Below are 23,510 nucleotides of genomic sequence, written 5' to 3'. Positions count from 1 at the left end.
CAAGGTTTCTAAGCCAAGTGCTCTTCAGCCCTCCATGGCATCTGCCCCTGTGCCCCTGGTCCAGTCTGGGAAGTCCAGTGTCAGCCAGAGGCTCCCAGGGATAGTAGGTAGGAGGGGCTCCTAACAGTGACGGCACGTGAATTCCAAGACCAGGTTTTGAGGACACAAGGGCCACCTCAACCACTGAAGAAAAGGACTGACCACAGAGGGAAGAAGAGGAAAGGCCTTGCCAGATAGTACCCTGTAACTTGCATCAGAATTTTGAGTGCAAATTTATTGAGGAAAGACAGTGGGCTATGGCTCAGTGCAGCACAGGACTCCGCACCAACAGAACAGCACATTCCTGCCCAGACCCCAGAGAGCCACGGCTCTGAAAATGCTGAGCCTGGCTGCTTGGCCCTGGCCAAAGCAAGAGCCTGCCCAGTAAGGCTGCTCTTGGATTTGGGAAACCGTTCTCAAGTTCCAGAAGAAAGTCCTGCCCATTAAACTAGCATCCTCTGCTGAAGCCAGGATACATGTGAGGAAGCAGGCACTTACAAGCAGCTTAGCTGTTTATTTAGTCAGTAGAAAAATGACTTTACAGGTTTGCGGTACATTAAGGGAGACGGGGCCCCACCCCCATGCTAGAACACTCCAGTCCAGTCCAGTGCCTGACACGTGGTCTGCAGATGTGCATATGGGCACATGAGCTATCTGGACGCCCCAGAGCATCTCCTAAGTGTGCTGCCCCCGTGGGGGGCACCGATTTCATGCCCAGCAGCTGGGCCTGACAAGAAGAATCTGAGGAGTCAAGCCCTAGAAGCGGCCCAGCACAGTGGCTAACAGAGCCATGCGTATGTACATGCCATTCTCGGCCTGGCGGAAGTAGGCTGCTCGGGGGTCTGAGTCCACCTCCACACTGCAAGAGAAGGACAATGGTTAGCACACAGCCCACAAGATGGACTGTCTTAGACCAGGTGCCCACCCCCAGTGTAGCCTCAATTCTAAAGTCATGTCACCTGATCTCATTGACTCGAGGCATTGGGTGCATCACCACCATCTTCTTCTTGGCCCGTGTCATGATGTGGGGAGTGAGGATGAACTGGCCAAAGCACTGTGAGGCAGACAGGGGCCATGTCAGTGTCTCAGGGCTGGGGTGGCTGTGTGGCCATAAGCCTGGATTCCTCCAGGATCCCTTCCACAGCCACACATGGTTATCACAACCAAGAGGCCTGATCAAGCTTCCAGCCGTCCCATCCACTAATTTGGATGCCTCGAAGCTCCAGCCCCGGCCTCCCCTCAACCGCGGCACTCACAGCTTCATACTCCTGGCTAGACTCAAAGCGTTCCTTCTGGATTCGAGTCATGTAGAGCACATCAGTGTCGGGCAGGGCTTCCTCAATGCTCTCAAATTCCTCCTGGAGGGTGAGGCAGAACCAGAGTGAATGCAGTGCCAGGCTCTCACTGCCCAAACCATGTCCCTCATGGCCTCCTGGGCTCACCTGCTTGGTGCCACGGGCCGCCACAAAGGCCCGCACATTGGATGGCATGCGCAGGCTGGGAGGGGCCACATAACGCAGGCTGACACGGTACTGGGTGAGCAGGCAGGCCAGAGAATGCACTGTGCGTCCATGCTTCAGGTCCCCCACCATTGTGATCTAGGGGAGGAAGCCAATCACCAAGAGGGCCCTCAGATCAAGCACCTGCCCTCCCGCTTCAAAGCTTTCAGACTCAGGACCAGGATATAGGCCCCCTTGCTGCATGCAGCATGCTTTGGAGCAGAGAAGGTACTTCCCAGCTGCCTCACTCTCCAGACCTACCCCTGGCAGGCCTCTAACCCTGACCCACTACCCTCACCGTCATGCCATTGACAGTCCCAAGCTCCTCCCGGATGGTGAAGATGTCCAGCAGGGCCTGGGTGGGATGCTCTCCAACCCCATCCCCAGCATTGATCACTGGCCTCCGGCAGTGCTTGGCTGCCAGCTGTGAACATGAGAACAAGAAAGGAGAACCTTGTCTTCTGCATCTCAGTGGCCCCCGCTCCTTGCCCAAGCCCCACTCTTCCTGGGTCCCCTTCCCTGTCTGGCCCAGACAGAGACTTGCAGTCATGTCCCTAGATCCATCCTCATGAACCCTGTTCCAGTGTGTAGCTTGCCTCACCTCCACTGCTCCAGGCTGGGGATGCCGAAGCACGACGACGTCGGCATAGCAGCTCATGGTCTGCACTGAGTCAGCCAGGGATTCACCCTTCTGGACCGAAGATGTGGCTTCTGAGAAGCTGAGCACAGCGCCCCCCAGCCGGGCCATGGCTGCAGCAAAGGAGCTGCTGGTGCGTGTGCTCACCTCGTAGAACATGGAGGCCATTACCTTCCCCTGGCGGGAGGGCAAGACTCAAAGTGAACATGGGTGTGTTCATCCTGGGGAAAGCACAGGCTGCTGCTTGCTTCCCCGACTTACACAGGAGGGAACCTCTCCCTGCAAACCTCCTCGTGACCTGTCCTAACCTTGACATTTCCATCAGTGTCACGCTGAGTTAAAGGCTCCACCTCCAAAGAAACCACTACTAGGTATTTGAATGAGATACTCTCATTCTCTGGGGATGAAGGAAACACCCCAGTTCTATCCCGTGAATACATATTCATAGACCAAATGACCAGATCAGGCTGATACACTGGCTCTCAGGGCCTTGTAAGTCAGTTAAATACTCAGAGACCAGACATGGGGGCTGAGGGGTGCCTAGGGTAACAGAACCTTCCAGAGTAGAGAAAGCTAAGTAACACATTGTAGAGCATTTAGATTTACATGAAGGGACCTCCTGTGGAAGAGGGAGATCCCTGCTGACAGGATCCTGGACCCATAACCCACAGCCCTGACCCTGACCTTGAGTATGTCGAGGCTTCGCTCCTTCTGTACCATCATACGCAGCGTGTGTGCCACATTGAACAGGTGAGACATCTAAGAAAGACCCTCAAAGTCAGCTGGAAAGGCAGTGGCCCTCAGAGGTCCTACCCCAACTTTTCAGATTCTCAAAGCTCTGGGTGGCCCCATCCTCCCTCCCCCAGGCACCTGATCCTTGGTGAATTGCTGGACAGACAGGATATGTTGACCCACTAATGAGTGCAGCAGGGGTGAGGTCTGGGGGTGCAGCAGGCCAGGGGTCCCCAGGTTCTGGGGTGACGCCTGTCTAGGTACTGGTGGTGGAGGGTAGCAGGTGCCATCAAGAGTTCCCATCAGCTCTGCAGTGAGGGACGGGGCAGAAGAGGTGGGTCAGAGGGTTCCTCCTACACAGGCCAGATGAGACAGGTCCCCAAGGTGAGCGTATGTTTCAGGGGAGTCTCACCTGGCTCAGCTGCCTTCCGAGACGACTTTTCCTTTGGCTCCTCAGCTACAAAAACAGGGAAACAGGAAAGATGTAAGTCTGTAACTAAGGTCTGTGAAGAGCTCCCATTTCCCCACACTCTGGATCACAGCGTCTGTGTTAAACCAACTCACACAACAGTAGCTATAGCAGGTTAGGGGAAAACAAGAAGGACCAGCAGCCCCGGGGGCACACAAGTGATTTCCCATGGGGGCTGCTCTGTGTGGGCAATGGTGCCCTCCCAGGGCCCCCCCAGGTGGCCAGGGGATCCTAGGCAAGGGGAACGGCCAGGCTCACACCAACCAACAACCTGGATTTACCCCACGTTCTGCTGCCCCGTGGGATCCCAGCTCCCGGGCGGAGGAACACAGCTGCCCACAACAAGAAAGGGCCGTAAGAAGAAGCTGTGGGGTGCCTACCTCACTCTGGGCAGACTGCTTTAGGCAAAGGAGGGTACAGAGGATCAGACTAGGATGAGGGGATGGCAGGAAGAACACAGTAAGTGAACAAAAGTGACCCCAGTCTATCAGGGACACTGTGGGGGAAGAGGAGCCTGTCTCTACACATCTCTAAGTCCAAGTGGCCCCATCCTCTACATCATAGGATCTCTGTCTTACCTGGCAGACCTGGATCAGAGGCTCGGTGAATTCGGGGTGGCAGGTGGAAGCGGCCATCAGGAAGCCCTGGGACTGCCCGACGGGGTCTCTCAGGCGTCTGGAGACAGAGGCCTAGTGTTTTGAAATGTACTGACCCAACTCTCAAGTTCAATCCCTTAAGAAATGCCAAACTGCTCACTGTCCGTGGTGAGGATGGACTGGATCCCATTCTCCATCACATCCCCTCAGGCCCATCCTTCTGCTACGCTGTCCTTGATGGAGGGAGATCACCTAACCTTTCAGAGGTGTGTGCTAGCCCCATGACAGGCCTCTAGATGAATCCATCCCTGGTTGGGTACCTGTGTTTCGATCCCTGGTTGGGTTAATGGGTTACCTGTTTCCCCTGGGTAGGTAACCTCCTAAATTGAGAGCTTATTCTATGTTTTACAGCAAAGAGGTAGATGGTGGAAATTTTAAGTGTCAAGTGCAGAGCCTTCCACCCCCTAAATCACCTATGAAAACATATGTGCTGCTAGCCAGGTCCCTGGCTGCATCCCCCAACACACCCACCCTGATCCCGGAGCACTGTGGATACCGTGGTGATCTCACTGGCGGCAGGGGCTGGGGGTGCCAGCTGGGGAACAGTTCCCTGAGGCCACTTGCGGACATCCTGTCCATAGCCCGGGGGCACCAAGACCTGCAGGCAGAGGGCAGGGGCAGGAGAATGAGCAGGGGGCAAAGAGCTAGACTGAGGCCTCACAGGAGTGCAAACCACCAAAGAGGAAAAGCACCTCAAGGGACCCTTGCCTACCCACAGAGAAGTGCTGGGGCAGCAGGACAATGGCACACAGGAAACTGTGACTGGGATGGGGCTTGGGCCACACACATACCTGCCCGTCGATATAGGCCACCTCTCCTCGGAGGACCACACGGCGGACGGTGCCCTTCACCTTCTGCCCTTCAAAGGGTGTCCAGTGCGCCTTGGAGAAGGGCATGTGGCTGGGGATGGTCCATTCGTGCTCCAGATCCACCTGCCCAGAGTCACGGGATACACGAGGGTAGGGCCACACCACAGGATAGCTACAGGCTGCAGAGCTGCCCACCCCACCCCAGGCCCACTTGCCCACACCTCCACATAGGTGTCCTCCTGCGGAGGCAGGTGGAAGATCCGGCGGGGATTGTGGTGCAGCCGCTGCAGCAGGTCATCCAGACTCAGCCGGCCCTCACTGACTGCTGTCAGCAGCAGTGGCAGCATGGTTTCCAGCCCTGGGAAGCCAGGGGGAGGCCGGGGCCCACACTTCTCCTCCAAGGTGTGAGGGGCTGGGAGCGAAGAGAACAGTACCCTCAGGCCCAATCATCTCCACGTCTGGGAAGTCACACAGGCCACTGGGACTGGGACTGCACTGACTTACTGGCCCCGATGCTAACCTCTTCTGCTTATAAGGAAAACAGGTAAACCAGGACAGCTGCCATCTTTTTGGGGACCATACCTTTTACCTGCCTTCTCTCATTTATAATTTTACTCATTTGCTTGTCCGTTCCTTCAGGGAGTACTTACCGCACACCCATCACAGCCCAAGTGCTATGCTACACAGATCAAGTCCCAGCCCCCAGAGCCCAGAGGCCCTGAGCTGGGGGATGAGCCCTGCTGGGCAGAGAGGTACACTACGGGCCCTCTCACCATGGTCTGAGGCGAAGCAGTCGATGACAGCCATGTTCTCCCATAGGGCCTCCACGTCCTGGCGGGACCCAAGCTCCGGCCGGACCTCCCCCTTCCCTGGCCCCAAGCGTTCCAGGTCATCGCAGCTCAGAAATAGATGGTGGGGTGCCACCTCACAAGTCACTGGCAGCCCCCGTGCCTTTGCAGCTTTAATCAGCAGGATCTGGGGGGAAAGTGGGGAGATCTGAGGAGGCCTCCCTCATGCCCTACCCTACAGAGTCCCTGCATCTGACACCCCCTCTAGGAAAGTTATGGGGCAGACATGTTTGAGGGGGCTGGTTCCATGCTCCCCAACCGCTGGTCCCCACAAGGAGTAGCCTGACCTCTTGGTATTACTGGGAAAGCAGAAGGGACACTGGACCTCTGAAGTACTCTCACCTCCTCCTTCCGAGCCACGTGACATATGTGTACTGATCTCTGGGTCAGTTGGGCCACCATGAGGATGGCAGCGACATTCTGCCTCTCTGCGTGGGCCACGATGGGGAGGTGGGATGGCCATGTCTCAAAGTGCTGGGGACAGAAAGAATTTATCAGGGAGCATGTAGAACCTTTAATTATCTAAGGTCATTAGAGCCCAGCCCAGAGCCCTCACAGAGCTCTTGACACTTCACTGATGTTAGCCTCTGATGTGCGCTCCTCAAGCTAAGAGGCAAAGTTTGGTTGCCTCCTCCCACCAGCCCACTCCCTACCTCCATCCACTGGGCCACATTGTCCAACCGAAGCTCAGAGAAGGTCTCGTTGAGGTAGAGCTTTAACCCAGCAGCAGACCCAGCCACAGCACCCAGGGTCCCTGCATTTTCTGACGAGGCTCCGAGAAATAAGGTAAAGTCACAGCGGGCACCAGCTTCTGCCAGCTGAAGGGGATACATATGAGATAAGGCCCATTGACATCCATGCCAGGGACCCCAGACTTCTGGGAGGGGCAGAGGGAGGAAGGGTCTGAGAGGCAGGTAGGGACACATCTGGGTCACCATGAAGCTGGAGTGCCAGCGCTCACCTTCTGGGCCAGGGCCAGGGCTGGTGCATCAATGATGGGGGGCCGGGTGTTTGGCATGGCGCATACCATAGTAATGCCCCCAGCCAGGGCAGCAGCCGTGCCTGAGGCAAAGTCCTCCTTGTGTGTGCCCCCTGGTTCCCGAAGGTGCACATGGATGTCAATTAATCCTGGAAGAACATGGATGTGGCAAGATTAGAGGACAGTTCAGAGACACAAAGGACATCAAAGACTTGAACTGGGGTGGCAGGAAAATGAGCAGCTGAAATGAGCGGAGAGGTGGTGAGCTTTCTCAGTCAAGGGTATGGCAGATGGTGGGAGAAAAGAGCTCAAAAAGAAAGATTCTGGCCCTCAAACTCTATGCCGTCCAGGCAGGGTGTGGACCCCACAGCCAGGATCTGTGCCAACTGCTACCAGAGTGCAAAAGCCAGGTTCTCCCAAAATATACACTTACCAGGTAGTCGCACGAGCTTTTGGGAGGTCATACAGTCAACGTGCACCTTCAAAGGAGGGGCTGGCCCAATCTGGCCTAGTGCCTGCAAATGAAAACCACAGCTCTGATTTAAGGGCATCCTGGGAGTCGTAGGTAGTGACTGGGTTTTCCCATAAACCAGGCTCTACTTCTCTCCATCCACCTTCCCTCTCTCTGCAGCCAAAATGCCTGCTTATTACCATAACTACTTCATCCTGAGATTTCCTAGCCCCATGACACACTCACTTCCCCCTGCCCCACTAAAACTGGCTGTTGCCCTCCCAAGCACCCAGGCCCCAGTCACCTCCACAAACAGTTTGGTGCACTTGATATCAATGATGAGGGGCACGGAGAAGTCAGCAGCCAGGCGCCGGGTGCGGTAGCCCTTGGTGACGAAGGAAGAAAGACGCCGGCCCCCAGCCCCACGCATCGATAGGTTTATCACTAGTTCAAAGTGATTCTCAGCCAGCTGCTCCAAGATGCTTCGCTGTGGTGGGCATTCACCATCCACTGCCTCCTCAAAGTGCCAGTCCACAGCTGTTACCTATGCCCCAGAGACATGGTCAAGGGCTAACCTGAGCCTGGCAGGAATCAGAAAGGACAGCCTAAAGGGATTACAGGTGGCCCAGGAACCCATGAGGAGGAGACTGAGGATCCACGGGGTGGGGACCAGGGCTGGCTCTCTCTGCTCCCAGCAAATCATATTTCCTGACAGGAAAGACATCTACTCAATGGTTACCAAGGGCTCTGTGCAGTATGAGCCTGCACGTGTATGTATAGAAATACTCCCCTGGAAAGAAACACATCAGGATGTTAACAGTGGTAAAGAAACCATAAGACACTTTTTCCCTTGCTTCTCTATACGTTCCATTTGCCCTACATGGAACACACAGGACTTGTACAACAATAAAAGCTGGGGAACACAGAGATAATTCTCTGGTACAACGCGGGGTAGGCTGCAGGAACCCCTGTACCTTGACGCCGTGCTCCGTATAGAAGTCAGCAGTGCCCAGACTGGCGTAAAGGCTGTAGCCAAGGCTCTCCAGCAGCCGCACGGTTGGGAGCAGCTCACTTTTGTTCTGAACCAAGCAGAAGGAGGATGAGGTTGTGTCTCTCCTGACTTCCCCTGCAAGGACAGCCGAGGCTCAGAGAGCCAAGGCCACCTGCCCCCACCTCTCTGGGCAGCACCCATTCCCCCCCTTCCCAGAGTCGGTACCTTATAGCTGCCAATGGTCAGCAAGATGTTCTTCTTGGGGATCTTAAAGCCAGTGCTTAGCATGGCCTTGAGGTATGCCTCGCAGCGGCTCTCCCCAAAGCCAGCCACTTCCCCGGTACTGGTCATCTCCACACCCAACACCACATCAGCACCCGCCAGACGGGAAAACGAGAACTGAGGGACCTGAGGGAGCAGGACGAGAGAGGCCATGGCAGGAGGGGACCACCTCTCCTTGCCCCTTCCCTTTGGTCTCATCCAAATGGCAAGATTAGCCTTCTCTGCAGCTGCTGTGCCTGTGCACTACATCGGTCAGTCTCCTGCTTATTACCACTCGGTTTCCACTCACTTATTCCTTTCCACAAGGCCTATTCGTAGGCCTTGGAACACTTCCTCAACAAGCTCTGTAAATCAAATGTCCTGACTGTCCTTCAGGACTCAATTCAGGTACCACCTCTCCTCCTAGGCCTTCCCAGGTCACCCTTTTGGAAGGGGCATCTCTTGTTTGTAAACTCCTTCAGCATTTTATTCTCGTCTCTACCATGTAGATTTATCACAGACTGATACAGAAGCAGTTTTTGGACCCAATTTCCCTTGCCTCCCATTACTAGAGCGTGAGCTCCTCAGGGACAAATACCATCTCATCGCCTTTACGGATGGCCCAGTGATGCACTGCCCACAAGAGTTGCTTGGTTTGTGCTTGTGCTATGTATGAGTGAACCCTCACCTACTGTCTCCCTTGGCTTCTGATAGCTAACCTCCAGGTTTCAGTTCTCCATACCTTCACCCCCACGACTCCGGAGCCAGTCATGAGCCCCACAGGTTCCACTTCTTCCCCCATGATGACCCGGGTGGCCAGTGCTACTAGGTCCACACCAAGTGTCTTGGAGACGAAAGGGAAGGAGCGAGAGACACGCACGTTGCATTCGATGACTTTCAGTTGGTCATCCTGGGGCAGAGAGGGAGTGGTCAGTCCTTGCACAGGCTGGGCTTGCTGACATTACTCCCCTGACCTACCACTCTGGGGGTCAGCAATCGGGAACAGGGGTCAGGGTGATGGACTGTCACAAACCCCGACAACACTGTGGGCTCTAGCAAGGCCCCCTTTCCTGCCACTTTCAGATCTACTCCAATGAAGGCAGGACATGGGCTGCTTACTGGCAGCGTGGCTCCACAGAATAAGGAGGTGCTAAGATCCTTTAGTCCCCTCCTTTAGCCCCCTCTTTCTACCTTGGCAATGAGCTGCAGATTGAAGGGTCCTGTGACCTGCAGCTCCTGGCCCACAGCGTGCACGATGGCTTTAATCCGCTCCAGGGTTTTGGCAGTGATGTCTTGAGGTGGGGTCACCAGCGTGGCATCACCTGAATGTACACCTGCATTCTCCACATGCTCAGAGATGGCAATGGCTGCCACCACACCATCACGGGCCACAGCATCCACGTCAATCTCCTAGTGGGGATGTGAGGGCAATGTGCTCCAGAGCAGGGGCCAATTTCTTCTCCCACTTGCCCCAGGGAGCTCCCTTCCTTTAAGAGCCTTGGTACAAGCCATCCTTCCCAGTCCACTGTGCCCATAAAGTGCTGTAGGGCTAGAGGGGGGAGTCTCCACCCAGGCTGGAGAGCCTGCCCTCAGAGACTTCTTTTGTTTGCAGCCCTACCTTGGCCTCCTGGATGAACTTAGAGATGACCACAGGGTGCTCCTTAGAGACGGCTGCCGCACTGCTCAGGAAACGCTCCAGGTCCCCATCGGTGTAGGCCACATTCATAGCAGCGCCGCTTAGCACATAGGAGGGGCGCACAACGCAGGGGTACCCCACCGTCTGGCAGAACTGGCGAGCAGACTAAGGGTGCAGCTGGGTTGGTTACACTCAACCATGACTTAATCCAGCTTCCAGCCTCCCACCTGGCCCCAGCCCACCTCTAGGTCACTGAGCTCCCTCCACTGAGGCTGGCTGATACCAATGGTATCTAGGAGCCGGGAGAATTTGAAACGGTTCTCAGCTGAGTCGATGGCTTCCGGAGAAGTGCCCAGCACCCGGCACTGCTGCCGATGCAAAGCCATGGCCATGTTGTTGGGCAGCTGCCCACCCATGGACAGGATCACGCCTTCAGGGTTCTCTAGCTCATAGATGTCCATCACCACCTTAGTTCAAGAGGAGAATAGAGTGAAGGACTAAGTGGTCAGGGATCCAAGCATTCCTGCTCACTGTTCCTCACCCTCTACTTCCCCTCAAACCCAAGCTGCAAAGAATCTTAGGTCAGCCAGCCACTCCCACTTGACCCTGGCCACCCAGGCTAATGAGCAGTCTTCATCCCTCTCACCTCAAAAGAGATCTCATCAAAGTAGAGTCGGTCACACATGTCATAATCAGTGCTGACTGTCTCTGGGTTGTAGTTCACCATGATGGTCTTATATCCCATCTGTGATAGAGAGGGAAATGAGATTTAGCGAGGAGGTGGGAGGAAGAACATGGAGAAACAGGCAAAACCCGTACTTCAAAGAGCACCTCAGCTTTTTCTGAAATGGCTGTAAGGGACACCCTCCTTGGGAGGGAAGTAGGATCAGCACTGTAGGTATTAGAGAAGTAGGTACAAAGTGCTGGAGAAAAGATACATGCCCTGTGAGGGACACAAGACGGCCTAAGGGGAGGACTCCCTCACTCCTACCTCACCACCACACTCCTCCCAAAGCCCTAAGATAGATGTAAGTGTAGGAATTAATAGAAAGCACCAGGATTAAATGGGAGTGGAAGGCAATTGCTGGAACTGAATGGAACAGTAAAGAAAACAGTATGAAAGACTAGCTCTTGGACCTTTCGGAGCTGCCGGATGCAGCCCACAGCACACCAGTCAAACTCAACGCTGGAGCCTATACGGTAGACGCCAGAGCCAAGGACCAGGACGTGTGGCGTTCGAAAGGTGAGGTCGTGCGTGGTTCCCCAGTATGTCAGGTACAAATAATTTGTCTGGGCTGGCCACTCAGCTGCAACTGTGTCAATCTGTTTCACCGCCGGGCAGATCCCCAGTTCCTGACGCAGCTTGCGAACAGCCAGCTCTGTGCTAAAGAAGAAGAAGGGTCAAAACTATACGCCCTGGGAGTAGGCTACAGACTGAGATCCCAGGACAGGGATCTGAGAGGAAAATATTTCAGGGATGAAGGTCAGAAGCCTCCAAAGCTTCTACGGGCCCCTTACTAGTATAAAGATTCTCTGTCCCACATCCTCAGCCCAAGGCCCGACCTCACCACCACCTCTGACCTCAGAACAGCAAGGGCAATCTGCTTGTCTGAGAAGCCAAGGCGCTTGGCCTGGTGCAGCAGGTCTGGGGGCAAAGGCTGTCCACGATGCTGTTCCAGCAGCTGGGCATGTGCTATAATCCTCTTCATCCGGTGCAGGAACCAGCGGTCGATGCGCGTGAGTTGGTACAGCCGCTCCACCGAATAGCCAGCCCACAGAGCAGCTGCCACCACAAAGATCCGCTTATCAGTTGGTGTCTCCAACTCCTAATGGGGAGGGCAGACAGATGGATATGGAAGGATTGTGGAGAGGGAGATGGCCAAATGTTAAGCAAAATATTCCCAATCTACTTTTAGTACCTCAAAAAGCCTGAGAGCAGGAGTACCACTGTTTTAGGAAAGGAAGCTGTAGAAAAGGAGCCAGACCAAAAACTCTGTAATTGCAAAAGCCTATAGGCAAATCCTGGCTCTGCCTCTTTCTGGCTGTGTAGCTACTGTATTAGCAAGTTCCACAAATTCTCTAGGCCTGTTTCATTGTCTGTAGAAACAAGTTTAAGAATACGTCCTCTTGGGATGCCTGGGTGGCTCAGCGGTTAAGCGTATGCCTTTGGCTCAGAGCGTGATCCTGGAGTCCCCGGATTGAGTCCCACCCACATGGGGCTTCCTGCATGGAGCCTGCTCCTCTCTATGCCTGTGTCTCTGCCTCTCTCTCATGAATAAAATCTTAAAAAAAAAAAAAGAATACATCCTCTTATAATGACAGAGGAGATAAACCACAAAATTCTCAACAAAGTGGAAATATAGCAAATGTCCAGTAATGACTACTGCTCTTAGAGGTACTAAGTCCATGGCCTGGGGAAAGAAGCACCCACTTCAGGGCTGCTGCCAGGGGAAAGGAGCCACTCACCATATCACTGACCGGCTTTACTGTGTGATCAAAGCCCACACAGTTCTCATCCACCATGCGAAGAGCCTTCTGGAAGGCCTCCTCAAAAGAACGCCCAATGCCCATAACTTCACCTAAAGAACAGGATATAAGGACTGAGGGCCTGGAGGCAGGAGGAGCTGCCCAGAAATTTCTATGATTTAGTCAGGTCTCTGGGAGGTTCTTGGGACAGGTCCCATAGTGGTGGTATGTATGGTGTTTCATTATTAAGGAATCTTAAATTGAAGTTCCTCTCCTTACCATTTTCGTAGTTTGCGTTTATTAGTAGCCACAGAATTAAAATGCCTTAAACGGACATAGAGATACTAGAACATGCTATAGTTTATCAGAGTGGCCTGACCCCTGATGGTTACCCAGTTACTTGCTTTATTCCTGTTGTGATGTGTGACCATCTGGGATCTGTCTCATCCTTTCAAATTTCTCAACAGGCCTGATAATAGAAGATGATCCTACTATTCTTTGAATCCATCCAGAGATAGTCATGTTTACAATTCTCATTTTAGAGTATCTCTTCCTGGACTTTTTCCAAATGTATGTTTTTATACATGATCATAGTGTACGTATAGTTTCTATACTGCCTTTTCCCTCATCATAAGCTTGTTCCCACATTGCTCTGTGGGAGCAGTTTAATTCCTCTATGATTTACCATAACATAACTGCTTACTTATGGAAGAACACCTAACTTTGAAGTGTTTATCCTTCTAAGCGAGGCTGTGATGTCTTCAGTCTTTGGACTACTTCCTTAGGATGAATTTTCACAAGTCCAGGGATAATGCATAGGGAGAATTTTCTGGCCCTTGATAAATATTACTTACTCCACCGAAGTTTGTGTTTTATAATACACAGTAGAAGTTTAACCACCTTCCAAGAAGTATAACTGTTTTAAATAATTTTTGTTCATAAAAATGTTACCTCATTTTACATAGATTTCTATTAACAAGAAGGAACTCCTCTGTCTCTACAACCTTCTGGGTCTGCCTACTGATTTTATCTTCTATAAAGTTTTGTGATATCCTCTGACAATTTAAATTTACCCTAGGGTCTTCAAGTATTTCTTACCAATTATATTTTTCTATTTACGATCCTAATTCTTTAAAAGAACTTTTTTTTTTTTTTAAGATTTTATTTACTTGACAGAGAGAGAGAAAGAACACACACAAGGAGGGGAAGCAATAAATGGCGGGAGAGGGAAAAGCAGGCCCTTCACTGAGCAGGGAGTCCAATGTAGGGCTCAACCCCAGGACCCGGGGGATCATAACCTGAGCCGAAGGCAGATGATTTACCAATTGAGCCACCCAGGCACCCCTTTAAAAGAATCTTAAAACATTAAAATGCTAATAGTGTTAGGGAAGTGGATAATTGATTTTCTTCAATTCCTTTGTAACATGGTTATATTATAAAAGTGTATATTATAAAAGGGCAAAAGAGAAACCCAACATATTCATATATGCACACCTGGGAAGATTCTGAAATCATATATATACCCAAATTAATCTCTGTGTGACAATGATTATAAATAACTACTCTTTTTTGGTTTGGTTCAACTACTTTGCTAATTTCCCAATGGTTCACGTATCTCACTTATTTAATAAAAGTTACAAAAATGGGGATCCCTGGGTGGCGCAGCGGTTTGGCGCCTGCCTTTGGCCCAGGGCGCGATCCTGGAGACCCGGGATCGAATCCCACATCGGGCTCCCGGTGCATGGAGCCTGCTTCTCCCTCTGCCTGTGTCTCTGCGCCTCTCTCTCTCTCTGTGACTATCATAAATAAATAAAAATTAAAAAAAAAAAAAATTAAAAAAAAAAAGAATTAAAAAATAAATAAATAAAAGTTACAAAAAGTTATCAAAGATCACATTTAAAGAACAACTGAAAAGATATAAAACATTTAAATGTCTCATCTGGGAATCAATCTTTGTCACATTTTCAGTCTACTTCTTTTTACCAACAATTTAATTATGGCTTCATTCCCATGTTTATTATAATTTTCATGTAACAGAAATTCATCTCCAGAAGGAACAACTTGGCAGTCTTGTAAGATTTCTAAAAATTCCAAAATAATATCTGAGCTTACTTAGACTTGCTTGTTTAAAGGCTACTATTGCTCTTGGGTCACTTGAGTGGCTTAGCTGGTTATGTGTCTGGCTTTAGCTCAGGTCATGAACCCAGGGTCCTGGGAAGGAGCCCTACTTCAAGCTCCCTGCTCAGCAGGGAGTATGCTTCTCCCTCTTCCTCTGTGCCTCCTTCCTGCTTGTGTTCTCTTTCTAATAAATAAAATCTTAAAAAAAAAAAAAAGTCACTATTTCTTTTAATGGAAATTCAGAACACAATGAAATGCTCTTTCTTATCCCTAGCTGGAGGCACTGTGGTATGTGAAATGCTTTGGCTGAAATGTTTTAGAACAGTCTAGGGTGTCTTAAAGGGACACTGTAGGGAAGCACGTTAACTTAATTCCAGCACAATTCAACCACTACTTGGATGTTGACCGTTACACTCATTCATGGTTCACTACAAAATTTCCTTGTTTTTATGAACAAGGTCTCAGATGTCCTGTTCTGCTCTTAAACGTTGTATTGAAAAAAAAAATATTGGTGACCGTGGCAGAAAGTGCCTGGTGGAAATGGGCTGATACTGGCTACCACTACGCTGACTTGGATGGCGAAGCGTTCATAGAACAGTAGGCCTCACTTCCCCGAAGCATCAGTATTTAAATTCGCACAGAGAACAAACTGTCACTGGCATTAACAGTCTAGTGATGAAGCTGTGGGTAGAGCTTCACGAACCCGGTCTCGCCAACAACAGGCAACAAAGTGTGACACAGGTGTGCTTAGCTAGCGACTAGATCTAGTTTTCTGTTTTTGGCTGTACCCTCTACTCAGCCATGTCACTTCCCTTCTGTGGGGACTTCAGCCTACTCATTTGTAAGGTGGGAGAGCTGAGCTAGTCTGATGGCTATCACCCCATCCCAGAGATTCTGACACACCCACCATCTGGGAGTGGAGGTGGTATGTGTATTCTGGCACAGATTTCTAGATGCCTTTGATTCTCATTCTTGATGAGGACTATAGAGTCTGAAATGTCCCTGTGAGTTCTGAGAAACCATGTTCCCAAGCTGCTGGTAATGTAGGACCTGAAAAGCTATGCCAGGAAGCTAACTCTGTGGACATTCTAAATTCTTAGGACTGCTGGAATCCCAGAGGGTGATCTGGGGAAGGGTCTCTTGGGGCGTGTCTCTCTCACCAACGCTCTTCATGCAGCTCCCGATCTTTGTGCTGACACGAAGGAACTTGCTGAGGTCCCAGCGAGGGATCTTCACCACACAGTAATCCAGGCTGGGTTCAAAGGCTGCTGTTCCCCCTGTCACGGAGTTCCTGGGAGTCATCATGTGGAGGTGCCAGGACAGAGTGGGGGATGTAAAGAGTGAGCTTCCAGATAGCTTCCTCCATCTCCACACATCCAGACCAATGTCCTTTTCATAATCCCTGTCCCAAGAATGTTTTTTTCAGCTCCCCTCACCCCTCTGATCTTTCCCCCACTTTCGTACCTGAGCTCAGGCAGAGGGATGCCCAGAGCTAGTTTGGCTGCCACATAGGCCAGTGGATAACCTGTGGCCTTACTGGCCAGGGCGGAGCTGCGGGAGAGCCTGGCATTCACTTCAATAATGTAATACTGCGAAGAGAGAGAGAGAATCACCCGATAACTGGCCCAGAGGGCCCAACTAAGAGAGGCATCAGAAGGGCCACAAATCAAAGCCCTTTCCAAAAGGAAGGATAGCAAGTACACCACCCCTATCCCAGTCCAACCCCTAGCACAGACAATCCTGACTTCTACTCCAAGGTCTCTAGGATCAAAAGGCCCCAAAATTACGGATAGGGGTCCAAAAGCTAGAATATCAGCTCCAGGACCTAGAGTCTCACCTGCTCGGATTCGGGGTTCAATGCATACTGCACGTTGCACTCGCCAACAATTCCAAGGTGCTGCGTCACCTTGATGGCTGTCTGCCGCAGGAGCTGGTATTCCCTGTCATTCAGCGTCTGGCTTGGAGCCACCACTATGGACTCACCAGTATGGATGCCCAATGGGTCCAAATTCTCCATGTTACACACCTGTGAAAAGGAAGGTCCCATGGAGATCATTGCCAAAGGGAGTCAAGAGAGGCAGGAGGCTGTATCCCAGGATCCTGTTGCTTCTGGGGCTACACCCACCCTGGATCTAAGGGACATGTAGCCCCCAAAGATCTCAGCCTTGGGCTCTACTCTTACTAGAGCTCATAAGCCTGACATTACTCCCACCTGACCTCCATCACTCACCGTGACACAGTTGCCATAGGCATCTCTCACCACCTCATATTCAATCTCCTTCCATCCCTTCAGGGACTTGTCTACCAGCACCTGGCTGGTATGGGCAAAAGCGGGAGCCACAAGAGCAGAGAGCTCGTCCCTGTTAGAGGCAAAGCCAGAGCCCAGGCCACCCAGGGCAAAGGCTGCACGCACCAGCACTGGATACCCCAGCCGCTCAGCAGCTGCTTGGGCCTGTAAAGGGCAGAAGAGACAAACAGATCAGGCCTCGACTGCTTGCTGCACAGAGGCTTTTTTTGCCCCGGAGAAAATAAGATACAAAGCAAATGACATCATTCTACCTTCCCCCAACCACCCTCAAACCTGTTCAAGAGAACTAGCCGCCTCACTGGGGGCCACATGTTCTCCAATCTCTGCCATCCTGGAGGCAAAGGCACGCCGATCTTCAGTCAGTTCAATGGTTTCCACAGGTGTGCCCAGGACCCGGACCCCATACCGCGCTAATACTCCGGCCTTGGTCAGCTCCACACCACAGTTCAGAGCTGTTTGGCCCCCAAAAGTCAGTAATATGCCATCTGGGCGCTCATTGCGGATCACCTGAGGGAGGAGAAACAATAAGCATTAGGACCATGGGGGCCCCCAGAGGTGGATCAGGATCCCCCCTGCCCACATGAGTCCCCTCCTCATACCTGAGTTACATAGTGAGGTGTTATGGGAAGGAAATAGACTTTGTCAGCCAGCCCCTGGGAAGTCTGCACTGTGGCAATGTTGGGGTTGATCAGCAATGTCTGGATGTTTTCCTCCTTTAGGGCCTTAATTGCCTAGGGAAACAAAAATGGTGTTATCAGCCTCGCCTGCAGAAGCATGACTATCAACAGTCTTGGACCACCAGCGTGTCTCTTCTCTCCCTCCCTGTGCTCTCAGACCCTAATAACCAACTCCTATTCCTCAGCACCTCACTTTTCCACACATTTCCCAGATTTCCTGGTTCGTTCCCTTTCCACAACGAATGTCATGCCTATCTATTCCTATCTATTTCTGAGAGTCAAGAGCCAGAGGGGCAGAGACGGACATGCTTTACCTGAGAGCCTGAGTAGTCAAACTCTCCAGCTTGGCCAATGGAGAGGCCCCCAGAGCCTAAAATCAGAACCTTTCGTGGTGGTGGAAGCCCAGAGCCGGGGGTAGGAATTCCAGGCGGACAGAGACGCTCAATGAGCCGCTCACGAACTGTGGAGCCAAAGAAAGTCATAGAACATTAAAACTGAATGAAACCTGTGAGATTATCTACATTAACTCTTTCACTTTACAGAAGGATCCAAAACAAGTCATGCCTCTAATGAGTGGCAGGGGCAGGACGAGAAACCAGAACTCCTGACACTGGAGCTCCTTTCAACAGAAACAGCATAAATTAATAATCTTGGCTCAGTTGTTTTCCCAGTCCATTCCCTTAACTTCCCAGACGCATCTCAGTTTCCTGAGGTATGTCCATCTTATGCCCATCCCAGAGCCAACCCTGTTCTTAGTTCTATACAACCTAGTCCTGCTCAGGTGCTTACCTGTCCAGCCCCCAGGGTTCCCAGCTGTGGCTTCTTTCACAGTTTCCAGAAAGATATCAAAAAGAAGCTCCATATCTGAAGGACCAGCTTGGTGCTCTGGGTGAAACTGGACACTATTGAAGAGATGGGATCACAAAAAGGCCATCATCTCTGGCTTGGCATTGGCAGTCTTGAGAGTAGGTAGCAGGATAGAAGGCTGGGGCCCACTGCTCAGCTTTATTTTTTGATTTTCAAGACCCCGGGACTTCCAAGTCCTACAGATTCAGTCACCCTGTCAGAATCACCCAGACTCACCTGAAGAATGGCAGGGTATCATGTACAATGCCTTCATTGGAACGATCATTGGCGTTGGTAAAGAGTGGAAGCCATCCTGCTGGCAATGAGTCTGTTTCCACAGCAAACCCATGGTTCTGGGATGTCAGAAAGCAGCGCCCAGAGCCTACCAGCAAGCATGGCTGATTATGTCCTCGGTTTCCGTATCTGGAGATGGAAGCACACTGAGTCACAGGCCCCTTTCACACCCCCCGTCCCACCCTTCACCACTGTACCAAACCCAGCTTCTGTTGACCTCAGGACCCTCAACCAGCCCCTGCTCCTGTTCCAACGCTAATGCATACCAAGTCTATTCCCATCCCCGAGACTCCCCACCGCTCAGGTCAGTAGTGAGGGCCCTTTCTCTCCCAAGTCCCACCTCATCTTGTATGTCTTGGCCCCAATGGCTAAGGCCAACAGCTGGTGTCCCAGACAGATCCCGAAGACAGGTCGGGGATTAGGCTCAGATATGACACGGCTCAGTGTGGATACCACACTGGGATAGGAGGCAGGGTCACCAGGGCCATTACTCAGGAAGACACCCTCATACTCTGGAGTGGGCAGAAAAGATGATGTCAAAACCAGTAGTTTAACCAGAGAGAGACACACTTGCAGCCCTTACCAACAGAGCAAAAGCCCTGATCTCTGTCTCCTTCCCTGTAACTCATGTTGACTTATAGCAACTAGACCAAGGGACAGATCTTCTACCCACACTGCCTGTCCATAGCCCTGTACACACTCCAGCTACTCACCCTGGCTGTCTAATGTGTGGTCCCAAGGTACCACAGTGACCTCAGCTCCACGCTGGCACAGGCATCGGATCTGATTATACTTAAGGCCACAATCCAAAGCAAGGATCCGAGGAGTGCCCCCTGCATTGAATACCCTTGGAGCCTGAGGAATAAATGGCACAACAGTTGGCAGCTGTGATCAATGAGGACAGATAAACATACACCAACCCCTGCCTTTGAGGCCTCTTCTGATTTGCCCAAGTGTCCATCCCAGTTATGGGCAGAATAACACTACCGTGCTACAGCTTGCAACACTCTCCCACTCTACCTCTGTACCTTAATTGAGACCTCTGGCACCAGGGGACGGGCATTGGGGTCCAAGAATGGCAGGGCTGAAGGCTCTGTCCCATCCTGGACCAGCTTTCCCAGCAGAGACCCTTGCTCTCGCAACTTCTTAGTCAGCTCTCGAGTATCCACTCCTGTCAAAATAGCACACTCTGAGATCACACTCCCCCAACTCAGTCATGCATGAGGTTAGACTTTCAGAAGCACTGCATTCCAGAACCCTGAGTCACACACAGCTGTTCTAGGGGCATCAAAATCCTGGGCCATCCTGATGGAAGTACACTACCATGAAGTATTCTTGCTAAAAATATCACATCTGAATTGAACCATGACTTCTAGATTTGTTTACAGAAAATAATACCAGGAGACAAAAGAACATGCTAAACGACGCTACGGGAACATAATCAACAAAATGTAGGTTGTGGGACTCTCTAAAGGAAAACTGACTTGTTTTTGTCAAACAGGTTACAAGGCTGATTGATCAAAAAGTCATCAACCAAATGCAACATACAGAACTTACTTAGATCCAGACTCAAATAAGCGGTAAAAGACGTTTAGATAATGGAGAAAACTTTGCCTGGATATTTGATATTAAGAAATTGTTATTTTTTTTAAAGGTATGATAAGGTTATTATGGTTATGTTTTAAAAAGGATCCCTTTTTCACAGTGAACTATCTGTGGACAAAATGGTACAATGTCTGAGACCTGCTTTGAAAAAATTAGGGGGTTCTAGGTATAGTGGTAAAATAAGTTTAGTCCTGAGTTAATGATTACAGAAGCTGGGGGCTCATTATATATTATTCCTTCCTTTTGTATGTATGAAATTTTCTATCTGATCAAAAGCTGTTTCTTCTCCAATCCCCAGACCCCAATGTAAACTTTCCAAATCCAATACATTCTATCATAGCCTTGGTCTCAAGTTCCAATAACGCACAAGAGACCTGGGCTTGGTAGGATACCTGGGCTCTGCCCAGATACCATTTTGCTCGCACCATACCTTGCAGGCCAGGTATGCCATGCTGTTGCAGCCACTGGTGCAGGGTGCGGGTGGCACTCCAGTGGCTGGGCGTGGGACAGCACTCTCCCACCACCAGTCCTGCCACATGGATCCCCGAGGATTCAAACCACTGCCGATGGAAGATGGAAGGAAGAAATCGTGAGGAGCCCAGGACCATGTCTTCCTAACTTCTTTACCCATTGTATGGCAGGGACCATATACTTCAGCTACATTGAACGACCTGGTCATTCCTTTAACACACCAAGCACCTTGTGCTTTTGTTTTTTACCAACAATGTCTTCCCCATATGAAACACTGAACACCAGGCCCTCTTTAACAACTGGAAATGATATTTTCCTTTCCTTTCTTTACTCACTTTATTTCCACTGTTCTTGCGTTTTACATTGTATACAACTGTGTGTGTGTGTGTATCTCCACCACAGAACTATGAACTATGAACTCCTCAGGAACAAGGTGCCTGACACATAGTAGCAGTCGACATTTACTGAGTGCCCACTTAGTGCCAGGCATTGTTAAGAGATGTTGGGGGAGGAGCAGTGAGTATGCAAAAAGACAAGGTCTCCGTCTTCACTGTTAATTTGCTACTTAAGGAGCCTGAAAATTAACAAAGCAACATACAAATAAACAAGATCATAATTACAGGCTATGATAAAAGCAGAATGTAAAATAGACGTACAATACCTTACCAAGCAAAAATAAAAGTTCAGGGTATAACACTAGGCATGATTATGCACTTCCCCCAACCCTTAGTAGGGGATTATCAGTTTAACAAAACACAAATTTTGCAACCCAGTAGATAAGCATTTAATAACTAAACAGAGAAATGGGTCACTTATGTGGGAAGGGATGGCATACTTAAGTCACATATGGTTTAGTGGTAGGAGGTTTAAAAAATGATGGATACTGAGACCGTTTTTTAGGGATCTAAAGGAGTTTGGCAGATTCCTCCATGGCCAGGTAGACTAGTCTGCATATAGACTGGTGCGTTCACAGTACATGTACCACAAAGGCATCCAGGGTTGGCTAGAGGCTCTAGAAGGCCTTACTCATCCTAGTTCTGTTAAATGCCTTGATTTTGCAGGTTTGTAAATTATTATTTTGTCAGTGTGTCTACAGCTAACAAAGCTGAAGATTGCCATATGTTAACCAACATATCACATTATAAACCAGAATGCAGTGTTATTTATAGATCTGTGAGGAGGAATGGTCCTTTCCAGGCATAACAAAGTATGTCCCTTACCTAGGGTTCCCTATCCTAAGTGTTGGGTGAATTAAAGAACTAAAGGCTCACAAAGTCTGGGAAACCAGGACAAAATGCACTTTGAGGAATACTGTACCTAAGCTAGGGGGATTTCCACTATTAATTTGATTTTTTTTCATTAGTTGAACTTTCAGAGTGCAACTTAGTTTCCAGATTCCAAAGGAGGAGGAATAGGTGGAACCTCACTGTGGGAGGAGATTCAGTTTTCTTATCTAGAGATAAAAACTCTACTAAAAAGTGGCACAAAATGAGTCAAAGTAAGGAAAGGACGTTTAGAAGATGATTATCAACTTGACTGGTAGGTGAACTGGGACTCACTGGGATGGATGTAACCCCAGTTTCCAGTCTCTTTCCCATTATGTAATCTTAAAGCATTGCCCTCATCACTCTACTGCTAAAAAATCTTCGCGGCGGGTTCCTTACTCTTTGGCTTGGCATCCAGTGCTCCGGCTTCTCTAAGTACTTCAAGTCCTGGGTAGGATTTGTCTTAACACTTCAGTGTGTATCTTTGTTCTCTCCAGGATGCCTAACTCAATGTCAATGTCTTCATTTGACTAACAGTTAATAACCATTGATTTGAAAAGGAAAGTAGAGAAAGCATTGGGTGTGGCTACCTTACTGAGACCGAACTCATCCACTTCATCTGTGGGGATGCCATAGTTGCCGATCAGAGGATATGTCAGCACTAAGATTTGTGCTTTGTAGGAAGGGTCAGTGAGAGCCTCGGGGTAGCCGACCATACCGGTTTGAAACACTGCAAGAAAAAGGCAGGGCTGGGGCTCGGGCTCGGGCAGGACACCCTTCACAACACTGCTCAGGGTGATGACAATGCCTCAGCAGAAGCTGCCTTGACCTTGAGGGATAAAAGGGGCTGGGGTGGGGACAGGGGCACCAAAGGGGGGTGGGAGGGAGGGTGTGCAGGCGGGAAAATGGCGGGTTTGGGCAGGGCAAGCTGGGCAAAGAGGGGCAGCAGAAAGTGGGATGAGGTCGGCAGCCGGCCCGAGCTTGCTTACCCACTTCCCCGGCAGTCGACACAGCGGCCCCAAAGGGCTGGCCCCGCAGGACCGACCCATCTTCCAACATCAGGGCCGCCATGGGAACGGAGCTGAGGCGGGGGCGAGCACAGAGAAGCGGGAAGCGCAGCAAGCCCCAGCCGATGCTGGAACCACGTGAGGTCGGCGCGCCAGGAGTCGGTCCACGTGGCTAACCGCGCCGGTGGCTAGAGCGCGGACCGCGGAAGGCGCAGGAGCTCCAAGCGCGCTGGGCGGCGGCAGACTGCGGCGGCGCGAGCAGCCGGCAGCGTGAGGGGCGGGGCCGAGCACGTAAGGGGCGGGGCCAAGCCTGCAACAGCGTGGCCAGCGTCTCCTCTCCACCCAACTCCGCCCCACTGCAAAGCCCGGGGAAACCTGGAGAAGAAAACCGACTACCTCAAAACTCTCTCCCGCTCTAACCAAGAAATACACAAAGCCAGGACGCC

The 23,510-nt window shown here is 50.9% G+C and overlaps 1 protein-coding gene across 5 annotated transcripts; it reads right to left on the bottom strand.

Moving 5' to 3' along the window:
• Nucleotides 1-533: 533 nt before the first annotated feature.
• Nucleotides 534-23,329, bottom strand: CAD (carbamoyl-phosphate synthetase 2, aspartate transcarbamylase, and dihydroorotase). 5 transcript variants are annotated; one of them, XM_025454369.3, is made up of 45 exons: nt 23,047-23,326; nt 22,648-22,787; nt 20,752-20,881; nt 19,745-19,887; nt 19,430-19,571; nt 19,057-19,228; nt 18,660-18,845; nt 18,366-18,478; nt 17,891-18,036; nt 17,499-17,630; nt 17,173-17,406; nt 16,822-17,043; nt 16,429-16,617; nt 16,056-16,180; nt 15,752-15,882; nt 12,474-12,586; nt 11,589-11,833; nt 11,145-11,391; nt 10,654-10,752; nt 10,250-10,474; nt 9,990-10,172; nt 9,563-9,781; nt 9,114-9,281; nt 8,336-8,518; nt 8,094-8,198; nt 7,424-7,663; nt 7,102-7,183; nt 6,651-6,817; nt 6,343-6,507; nt 6,032-6,163; nt 5,615-5,816; nt 5,063-5,253; nt 4,824-4,964; nt 4,529-4,630; nt 3,955-4,051; nt 3,658-3,708; nt 3,320-3,364; nt 3,046-3,215; nt 2,860-2,934; nt 2,140-2,352; nt 1,837-1,962; nt 1,482-1,637; nt 1,296-1,397; nt 999-1,093; nt 534-898 (listed from the first exon to the last, which is right to left on the bottom strand). In XM_025454369.3, the coding sequence occupies exons 1-45, from the start codon at nt 23,126-23,128 to the stop codon at nt 796-798; spliced, it is 6,729 nt and encodes a 2,242-aa protein (XP_025310154.1). In that variant the 5' UTR covers nt 23,129-23,326; the 3' UTR covers nt 534-795. The 5 variants fall into 5 exon arrangements, 2 of the variants coding, with proteins under 2 accessions (XP_025310154.1, XP_025310155.1); XM_025454370.3 differs by lacking the exon at nt 3,658-3,708; XR_007403308.1 differs by lacking the exons at nt 534-898; nt 999-1,093; nt 1,296-1,397; nt 1,482-1,637; nt 3,046-3,215 and having other exon boundaries at nt 23,047-23,328.
• Between the last annotated feature and the right edge of the window lie 181 nt (nt 23,330-23,510).

The sequence above is a fragment of the Canis lupus genome, chromosome 17 (genome assembly GCF_003254725.2).
Source record: "Canis lupus dingo isolate Sandy chromosome 17, ASM325472v2, whole genome shotgun sequence".
Taxonomy (NCBI): domain Eukaryota; kingdom Metazoa; phylum Chordata; class Mammalia; order Carnivora; family Canidae; genus Canis; species Canis lupus.
The sequence above is the reverse complement of the archived record's forward strand: the minus strand, read 5'-3'. Positions and strand labels throughout refer to the sequence as shown.

Excerpts from the sequence above, each read along its gene's own strand:
- CAD (XM_025454369.3), bottom strand. The coding sequence starts at position 23,128 with ATGGCGGCCCTGATGTTGGAAGATGGGTCGGTCCTGCGGGGCCAGCCC. Across the intron at positions 16,181-16,428 it reads TGAACCCCGAATCCGAGCAG|TATTACATTATTGAAGTGAA; the intron begins GTGAGACTCTAG and ends CTCTCTTCGCAG. Across the intron at positions 4,631-4,823 it reads TGGCCTATATCGACGGGCAG|GTCTTGGTGCCCCCGGGCTA; the intron begins GTATGTGTGTGG and ends CTCTGCCTGCAG.